Source organism: Arvicanthis niloticus, chromosome 16 (assembly GCF_011762505.2).
Source record: "Arvicanthis niloticus isolate mArvNil1 chromosome 16, mArvNil1.pat.X, whole genome shotgun sequence".
Taxonomy (NCBI): domain Eukaryota; kingdom Metazoa; phylum Chordata; class Mammalia; order Rodentia; family Muridae; genus Arvicanthis; species Arvicanthis niloticus.
Genome location: NC_047673.1, coordinates 12,017,758 through 12,027,492, shown reverse-complemented (window position 1 = coordinate 12,027,492; position 9,735 = coordinate 12,017,758). Strand labels below are relative to the sequence as shown.

At 49.1% G+C, this 9,735-nt stretch overlaps 1 protein-coding gene across 2 annotated transcripts in view; it reads left to right on the top strand.

Annotated features, from left to right (window-relative positions):
- Positions 1–5,590: 5,590 nt before the first annotated feature.
- Csmd1 (CUB and Sushi multiple domains 1) overlaps positions 5,591–9,735 on the top strand; it is a 1,522,453-nt gene continuing 1,518,308 nt past the window's right edge. Inside the window, exon 1 of one of the 2 annotated variants that reach the window (XM_076913874.1) lies at positions 5,591–6,041. In XM_076913874.1, the coding sequence (XP_076769989.1) occupies positions 5,957–6,041 (85 nt within the window). In that variant the 5' untranslated portion in view covers positions 5,591–5,956. The remainder of the gene's footprint in view (positions 6,042–9,735) is intronic. The other variant, XM_034520246.2, reaches the window with a different exon arrangement.

The following is a 9,735-nucleotide window of genomic DNA, read 5'->3' as shown; positions in this document are numbered from 1 at the left end:
ACACATATATATATATATATATATATATATATATATATATATATATATGAACTAAATGAAATAACTCAGAGTCACTTATTCAATGGTTCAATGGTTCAACAAGTTCAATGGTAAGGCTGGTCTAGTCAATAATATTCCTGTATTGCAAAAGAAGGTGTGTGTGTGTGTGTGTGTGTGTGTGTGTGCGAGCGCGCGCCTGCGTTGTATGCAATATGTGTGCTTATCTTGACTCTTTCTCTGAATAAAAGTAATTGTTCATATGTTCATATTTTCAGCATGAAATGTTCTTCCTATGGAGAACTCACTAAAACTACACAATAAATAGATGCTAATAAATGTATTCCAGGGTCAGGTGAGAAACAGAAAGTGGTGAAGCTTGATATATGAAGGAAATAAGAACTTGAGAAGTAACCTGCTGATCAGTCAAAACCTCATATGACAGTCACATATATGACAAGGGAGTCACCGAAAGGAAGGGAGAATGGCTCTCCTCAAAGCTAGAGAGTTGCTTTTAGCATAGCCCTTTTGACATTCAGATCTGTTGGAATATAGACAGGGGAAGTCTATGGAAAGTTAATAGTCACTTGTCACCTGTGAGCCTTAATGCTGAGCCAGCAAGTATGTGAGCTTTCCAGACAGTATTTGCTCTGCAAGGGCATCCGGTTCCTCCTTGCTGTCTTTCTGACGTGCAGCAGCATCCTGGGCTGGTGAATGTTCATAGTGACCCCATGCTGGGTAGTTTTGTTGCAGAAGTCAAGCATTACAAATAAGTAGGCAGAGTGGGCAGCCTTCTAGCTGTGGAGGAGCTTTTAAGATGGCTCTATCCCATGGGCCTCAGCAAATGGCTAGGAGGCTGCCTTGCAAGCTGAACTTAAAAGTTAGAGCAAAGGAACCTTCAGTTTCTCATCCAGGTGTCAGCTGGATTCACCTCGTGACAACCTGAGAGCTAACAACTGAATTTTGTTTTGTCTCCCCAATTCCGATTTGAAATCCTAACGTGTGGATTGGAGCAGATGGAATGTCTGCCCCGTCTGGCTGCTTCTCTTTCTTCCCTTTCAGAGGTGGGCTATATAGAAAAGGGAGACCCCCATCTTTGAAGCTTCACTATGTGTCTGATGTTGTCTCAATATTGTGTAATTCTTCTCACGAGTCTGTCAGGAAGATCTCATTACATACATTGCAGATGAGGAAACACGAATTGCATTTGTTTGCATGCTTGCTTGCTGGGAGAAAGGTAAATCTATGACTCAAAGTAGATACTTTTGACTCCAAGGTCAATCTCTGACACTAGTATTTGTCAAAGTATGTCCTTCAATGTACCCATGTCACCTTGACCTTGTTAGAAATGCCAAATTGTAAGCCTTATCTGAGAAAAACTGCATCAGATACTTTGGGGTTGAAGCAAGCCACATGCACTTCAATAATAGAGATGACTACATGTCTTAGGGTTTTATTGCTGTGAACAGACACCATGACCAAGGCAATTCTTATAAGGGCAACATTTAATAGGGGCAGGTTTACAAGTTCAGAGGTCCAGTACCTTATCAAGGCAGGAGCATAGAAGCATCCAGGCAGGCATGGTGCAGGAGAAGCTGAGGGTTCTACATCTTCATCTGAAGGCTGCTAGGAGAAGACTGGCTTCCAGTCAGCTAGGACAAGGGTCTTAAAGCGTACACCCACAGTAACACACCTACACCAACAAGGCCACACCTACTCCAACAAGGCCACACCTCCTAATAGTGCCACTCCCTTGGCCAAACATGTACAAAACATCACACCAAATTAAGTTATTGTTATGTATAGAGACGCCCATGTTTCATGGAGTGCTCTTTCAGACAAGCTACCTTGAGATGAAAGGTATTATTCTCTATTAGTCACTATTATTCACTATTCTCTCATTCTATGCAATGAACAATTTATTGTGATTATCCACCATCCTAAAGTCATGCTCTCATAGAATATTTAAAATACTGCTTTATCAGAAAGACATGGTAAAGGCTTGGCAGATAACTATGAATGAGTCACTCACGAGAGTCGTGTACATGAGTCTGTCATCCCACTTGCTCTTATGTCCCCACCTTATTTCAATGGTAGTCTAAGGATTGCTGTATTCTAGGGTCATATACAAAGAATAGGGATCTGATATTACTATTAGAGTATTCTATACCCTTGCAACATTATACTCTCCCCTTAGGGAGGTAGAAGGGCAGGGAAGAGCCTTGCCATCAACTGTGTATGTACTAAGCTCTGCTGTGGGGAAGAAGGATTTACATTACATGTACAAACATCCAAGTAGAGTTCACCTTCTGGCTTTTGTAAGGTAGCTTCCTAGAGGTAGCCAAATTGCTTAAAGAAAGAAGTCCCCTCAGACTCTTTCATGGCCATCAATCTTTCAGATACAGCATTAAGGAAGCAAAAAAAAAAAAAAAAAAAAAAAAAAGTCAGATTTAACCATCCTAGCAACAAGCTGTATTCTCTAAGATTTTCATACCCGTAGAGCTCTTCGGCTAATTAGTATTCTCATTTGTGCATTGTGAAAAGCAATCTATATTTATCTCAAGCATCATGTTTCCGTCCTCTCCTTAGGTGATTCCATCCCACGGGGGCTCTTCATCTCCTGAACGTTTATGTTGTCATCCTTCATGTGGATGATGCCAGGCCTCGGGGACATCTCCATCTCTCTAGCATGGCAGGGGCCTCTTTGCTCTTTCTCACTGTACTCCTCAGGGCCAGTCTGGATGCCAACAGTGTTTCTAGAGCAGCTTTATCCAGGCTGCGGAGGCTTGAAGAGACTGAGAAAGATGTCCACACACAATGCAGTGGCACCAACCTTCCAGTCACTGCAGAGGGGCCCAATAGCACTTCTAGGGGTGAAATCTCACTGTCCCTCACTGAGATTATCTTGTAACAATTCTAATTTAGGGCCATTCTCAGTTCTGAGGGAATTCATGCCCTCACAACAAATCAGAGACCAACAGAAGGGAGACCCTCTAGGATGCTAACAATGTTTTTCATCTGTGGTCTGGGAATGTGAAGCATTCAGGTGTACTTCTTCCAAGAAGGTAGGCGACCAGAGTGGAAGATGAAAAAGAGATGGGACTATGGCATTCTTAAAAGATGCTAGCAGGAAAAGTGGAGCGCTAGATGGCAGCAGAGCCCCATGGTTTCCTTCTGGGCTACCAAGTGCCTGAGATCCTAGATGGGGGAGATTCCCAATATTATCTATTATGGCATTCCTCCAAAATGAGCCATTCTTCCTGGACAGTCTTATGCCTTGCTCACAGACTCACAATCAAGTTGCAATCTGACAAGGTCATTCTCACTTCCAGACCCAGGATCTTTCTTCCTTTCTAACCTGAAACAAGTGATTGCCATTTTATTTAGATTGTTGTGGCTCTATGATTTTACTCAAATAGATAATTTGCAACCAAAGCATCAAAAATAGTGTTTTAATTATTATTGTTTTGAGACAAGGTCTCCCTGTGAAGCTATGGCTAGCCTGAAACTCTCTTTCTAGACCAGGCTGGCTTTGAACTTGAGGTGATGCCCCTGTCTGTCTCCTGAGTGCTGTCCCTACGGGTCATCTGTATTATCATGGATCTGAAAGGAAAAGGGTATTTATGCATGTTGCCATGAAGGAGCCATTCAATCTTGAATTGGCAAAGTGCCACCATTCTATGCAAAGGTGTTTTGACATCTCAGGTGACACTTAACATTCTTGGTTTGGACCCTAATAACGTGGATCCATCTGGGAGCCCTCGCACAAGGTAGTGAGATTTGGAAATGGTTTTTAATGGCAGAAATCCTTCTTGGTGACATGAGTCATTAGGAGTGGCATTCAGAAGACAGGACACCGTTCCTCATGGGGGACTTCAGCTGTGCTGCTCCTGGAGATCAATGTGTCCTGAGAAGGAGCAGGAGATGAACTATTGGATCTCCTAATGGGTCTTGAAAGATTTTTTTTTGTTGTTGTTGTTGTTGCTGTTCACTTGCTGGAGTGTAAATAACACCTGGGGGATGACTTAAAACTCACACTGGAGGTGACCCCTTCCCACTCCCTGTCACACTGAAGTGCACAGGGAATCATCCTCAATCCACATTTTAGAGAGATAATATCCTGGAATTTTCTCCCCTACGGAAAAAGGAAGAACAACGAGAGGATACTATAAATAAATAAATAAATAAATAAATAAATAAATAAATAAATAAAAGTTCAGATCAGTTCCAAGAGAGCCTTAGAGAAAATCTGCAGGAGAAAAGAGCCGGATTTTTTTTTTTTTCCTGGGAACTCATATCTCCAGGAGAAGGAATTTCGGTGGGATAAGGTTGCTCTGGTTGCTCTTGGGAAGGGAAGGTATAGCCAGTAATTCCACATCTCTAGAGTCGCTCTCATGCCCTCACATGATCTATGGGCTACAGGGAGTAAGAAGGCTCTAGAACACTAAACTTGAGTGTGTTCCATGACTCAGTCCCTGACAGTGGGCACAATGTTGGTATGATGTGGCCATCAGCCTGCCTCCGAACGCCATGCTCATTCCTTGGTGGGAACAACACACAGTTCATCACGGGATGGATGTTCCCGTGGTGGAGACATGAGATGCCCACATTCTCTTCCCTCCAGTCCTCTAGAACTTCCTTAATCCTTACTGATTTAGAACGGGGCATCTGTGAACTCTAGCCTTCACCTGATTTGGATTGTCCATTAACCTATAGCCTTTTCCTAGCAGCTTATTCCATGTGCACTCCCTGGCTGTAGTAGACCGGCTGTTAGCTGTTAGGCAGTTCCTCCTGGCTCCTCCTGATCCCTCTTTGAATGCAAGATTTGATTCTGGGGTTCATTAGAGGTGTGCCAATTCTCCTGCTCTCTCAACTAGAACAGGGTGGCAGCCCGGTTGTTGAGCTTCATTTTGATTTCCACATAGAGCTGGGCTTGGAATGAGGGTAACCCTAACAGGACTAAACATGAGCAGAGGAGGAAACTGTCAGCCAGTGGCTCATCAGAGTTTGTACCTTTCAAAGGTAATTTACAGTTTCCTTTAAAAGCACCTTTTTTGCTCCCAGTTTCAGTCAGAGCTGGGCCTATTCTATTCACCCCCCCCGCCCCCTACATTTCTTTCCTAACTTAGGCAGGGGTCTTCTTCTGGTCAGTAAAGAGAAGGATGGAGGCCGGCCTCTGCCTGCCTCCACGGAGCCCTCGGGCTCGCTTGCGTGGCCGGTTGTATGGTTTCTTCCCAGTGCGCGGCGTGGGCTTCTCCTACTTGAGCGCCCAACAAGTCTCCGTGCTCCAGCCTGCGCGCAGCCGCGCCAGAGGCTGAACGCAGCGCTGCGGGAGCACTAGCAGGGGCCTGAAAGCCCGAGGCCGGGCTGAGTCCCGGACTGCGCGGTGCCAGCCTTCTTCCTTCCCCTCTTGGTGGGTAGGATGGTTGAGTCCAGCCGCCACGGCAGCGGCTCCTTGCGCCTCTAGCAGCCTGTCTTCGGCGCTCGCTCCCCGCCTTCCTCCCGCTCCAGCCCCGCTCCCCCCCCACCCCGCGCCCCTCCCGCACCTCCCACTCGCTGGCTCTCTCTCCAGCTGCCTCCGCTCCAGGTTGCTCCCGGCTGCGCGCGCGCTCCTCTCCCCGCCTCGCCCCCTCCCGCAGCCTCGCCGCCTTGGTGCCTTCCTGCCCGGCTCGGCCGGCGCTCGTCCCCGGCCCCGGGAGCCCCGGGGCTGCGCTCGCTCCGAGCATCTTCAGCCCCGCAGTGGCTCGGACCCGATGCTACGGGAGCGGAGCGAGCCGGGCGCGCAGAGCTGCGGGAGGCGTCGGATGCGCGGCCGGGCTGGGGACCCGGAGCTCTTGCCAGCTTGCCTTGCCCTTTGGTGATTACCGGGCTTGTGTTTAGAGCCCGGTCGTTCCTCGGAGGAGACCGGCGCATCCGAGAGGAGCCATCCGTGTCGTGTGCGTGTGGAATATCTGCAGACATGACTGCGTGGAGGAAATTCAAGTCGCTGCTCCTGCCTCTGGTGCTGGCGGTTCTGTGCGCGGGGCTCCTCACTGCAGCTAAGGGTAAGACAGGCTAGCTCGGTACCGGGGAGACGGCCGAACCTTCAGAGGCCCGGTTTGCGAACGCAAGTGTGTGATCTGAGGACTGTAAGGGACCAAGCGGCAGCCACGGGCCGGGTGGCTGTCCACCAGCGACGCTAGGGAACGCAGCGCCCGATACCGAGCTTCCATCGCGTTCTTCCCACCCCTCATCTGCCCCCGCCCCACCCCCGCCCTTCCTTCCCCCTCACTTGGGCTCAAACGACATTTCTCTCTGTGCCGTGTGCTGTGGGTTGTCAAGGAGAAGAGAGCCCGACAGGAGTTGGGCAGAGAACTGCGCCTTGGTTCCTGGCGCTTGGTGGGCTAGGCGGGTCGCCGGCTGGGGTAGTTCCCACGACTTCTCCCTGGACCTGGCGCACCTGGGATACATACTGGGCACCGTCAGCCTGGCAAGTTCAAGCTCTCCGTCTGGGGCTCCTGTGCCAGAAGGGAGAGCTCCTAGCTGAGTGATGTTTCCACAGCCTTACACCTCCTCACACCCGATTCCTCTGTTTCCCCTTTGAGAGATACTCAAACTAGCTGTCTCCGTGAGGTAGCCCCCTCTTTCCTTCCCTGGACTTTGCTTTTTGCAAGTTGTAATATCTGGCAAAGTGGATGAAGCCAGCAGGGAGTTCTGGCCGGGTTTCCGTATCAGATCAATTCTCTGTGGGTGCAGGGGCAGCCCCTGTCTAAGTCAGATCAACCAAAAGAAAGGGGTCTTTCTGAATGCTTCCTGGGGCTTTTGGCTCCGTGAATTTTGCTTTCTCCTTGAAAGGAGTTAGGGGATGTTTTCTCCTAAGTCTCTACAAGCTGCAACCTTCGGGCTGGCAACAGCTCATGTACGCTAGGTTTAGTCTATGGGAAGAAGGGAGAGAGAGAAAGAAGAGAGAGAGAGAGAGAGAGAGAGAGAGAGAGAGAGAGAGAGAGAGAGAGAGAGAGAGAGAGAGAGAGAGAGAGAGAGAGAGAATATGAATATGAGACTATGAGAATTGATTGATTTTCACATTGGCAAGTACCTGCTCCCATCTCTTCACTCTCGTCCTTCTCTGGTTCTTCTGAGTGTCAGTTTCCTTCCTCACAGGACTCCTGGGCAAATCTGTATCTCTATCTTTATAAACAAATTGCTTTTCTTTTTAAAGGATGGAACCAAGTCTTAAGACTTTTACCCCTTTGACTCCATTTGTTCCCTCTTTCCTCACAAGAAATTGCCCTTTCCTCTCTAGACTACCCCGGCTTCTATTCCCCTAGTGGTTCAAATTCAAGGGTGATTAAGAAGCGACAGAGGACTCTGTGATCTCCATCCAACTCCACACCCGCCTGGAGAGAGCAGAGGATTGCCTGAGGGCTCCGGGTGGGGGAAATTCGGCCTTCTGATGCTGGCCCCTGTGTCAAGCATCCTTCTCACAAAGGGGATCTGTGGAATGCGTCCCAATAGCTCACCTAGAAATAGGTGGGTCCTGTTTAGCTGGAAAGATGGGATTGCTTGATTTTCTGGAGCTTCCAGCAGATGTCTGCCCTCTGACTACACGTCCCCCTCCCCCCATCTAGCCTGGGCCTCCACCTGCGGAGGCTCCACCGGCCAAGCACCAAGCAGGGTTAGGGTTGGCAGAGGGCTCACTGGGCACACTGGGAAATGAGAGGCAACACATGAAAAGTCGAGGGCTGTAACCCCCAAACCAGGTGCGATTGTCAACGTTGGAAGTGGAAAAGATTCAGGACACAGAACTAGACTTTGTCCAGACAAACCCTTGGTGAAATGATATGCTTGTCATGCAACTATGCCAAACTTCTTACCCTTTCCCGCACTCTGAGACGATCTAAGGCAAAGCTTCCTCCTTCCCTAAACCTGCAGCTCACCCTTGGAGCGCACTCTGGGTTCCTTGGAGTTCTGAGCAGTCCTAGCTCCCTTCCCCCGCAATTAACATAGGGTGCTGCGTGGAGCCCCACAGCCTCTCGCCCCGGTTGCTTAATAATCCCTACACGTGTGCGGGCTGATTCCGCCCCCATGAGGGTGGTCTGCCGGGCTGGGGGAGGGGAAGTAGTGGCCGGGTGTGGAGGGACAGGTCCTGGGCAGAGTGTGCCCTGGCTTGGTTCTGGGATTCCAGGGTTGGTGCACAGAGTACTGGGCCTGTACTCACAGCCCCAGAGAACCGAGTGCCTCCTGCGCACCAGGAACCCCAGTGGAGACCATAGAAGCTAAAGTGAAGCCAAGGCGCCGCCAACCCCTGCTTGCTTGGCGCTGGGATCGTGCTCGAGCGCGCGAGCGCGCGCGTACCCTCGTGCTCAAAGGGACTGGGACTCGAGTCGCCAAGAGCGTTTGTGCTATTGTCTGGCCCACGGGGCAGTGGGTGCATGCTCCTTCATTAACCCCCTCGGGACCGGAGCTGCATCTCCTAGCACCCATGAGGTCAGGCACAAGCTCCGTGGTTGTGCAGGCTGGCGGGAGGCTGGTGACGCCAGCAAGAGAGTAGCCAACAGTGTGCTGGCTGGCAGCTGGGGCAGGGTCGCAGTTTCCTTTAGAAAGCCAAAATCAGTGGGCCAAGGTCGGGCCTCTGCCAGGGGGTGTCGCCTCTGGGCTCCACGGCTTGGCCAGAGGGTCCGAGGGCGCCCTGGCGCCTGCGCAGCATAGGGTCCTCCTCCAAGGAGCGCACAGGCGGAGGGAGCTGGGCCATTGCCACTCAGCTGTGCTGCCTGCACCCAGGTGGCTAGGGCGCCGAGGCAAAAACAGGTTGAGTTTTTAATGCCTGGGACATCTTTAATGACCTGTTTGCCAAGAGGCTCTGAGAGGCTGGAGGCGCTGCAGTAGAGGTCGTTGGAACCTGTAACCTTCAGTGCCCAAACATCAGTTATCAGTACAAAAAACACTGGGGGAAACCAGGAATTCCATTATTATCATTATTTATTATTATTATTGTTGTTGTTGTTGTCGTCGTTGTTGTCGTCGTTGTTGTTGTTGATTAATGAAGCGACAAGGACGGATTCCCAAGTTTGCATATCTTTGTAAAAGCACATTAACCAGGAAGAGGAAAATGAAGATTTTTAAGCTTTTCATTTGGTAAATAGATAGAATAATTCATACGAGAGAAAGCTTGCTTAAATCGGTGCCCTGGATCCAGAACTGAGTTATCTCTATAGGCCTTTTGAATAAAGTTTGTTGTAGGTTCTTGGGTTATTGGTTGTTGGCTGTGAGAAGAAGCTGGCCTTTAAGGCTTTGCTTGGAATTCCAACTAAAAGTATTCTCACCTAGTGCTGGAAAGGAGCCTCACCTGAAGAAGCCTGAGCATGGAGGCAGAGGTTTCTGCAGGCAGATCTTTTAGGTTGCCTACCTCTCCAGTAAAGAGATTTAAAGCACAAGCCATCAAATTCCCACAGAAACCATGCACAGAACTCAAAGACCAGAGAGGAATGTATGCCTAAGCCTTTTAGTGCCTATAGATGGTTACTCCTTTGAAAATTCATATTACCAAAGGACGATAAGACTTTTAATTTGCAAGGTCCGATTTTGTTTTAAATTTTTATTTATTTATTTATTTATTTATTTATTTAGAGCAGGGCCACTCTGGATGATGCCAGCACCCCCTGTGAATAAGTGTGTTCTGCCTCCCCTCCACCCCCACCCCCACCAAATCCATCATGCATCAGAATGATGGAGGACCTGTTAACTCTGTGTATTCAAGTT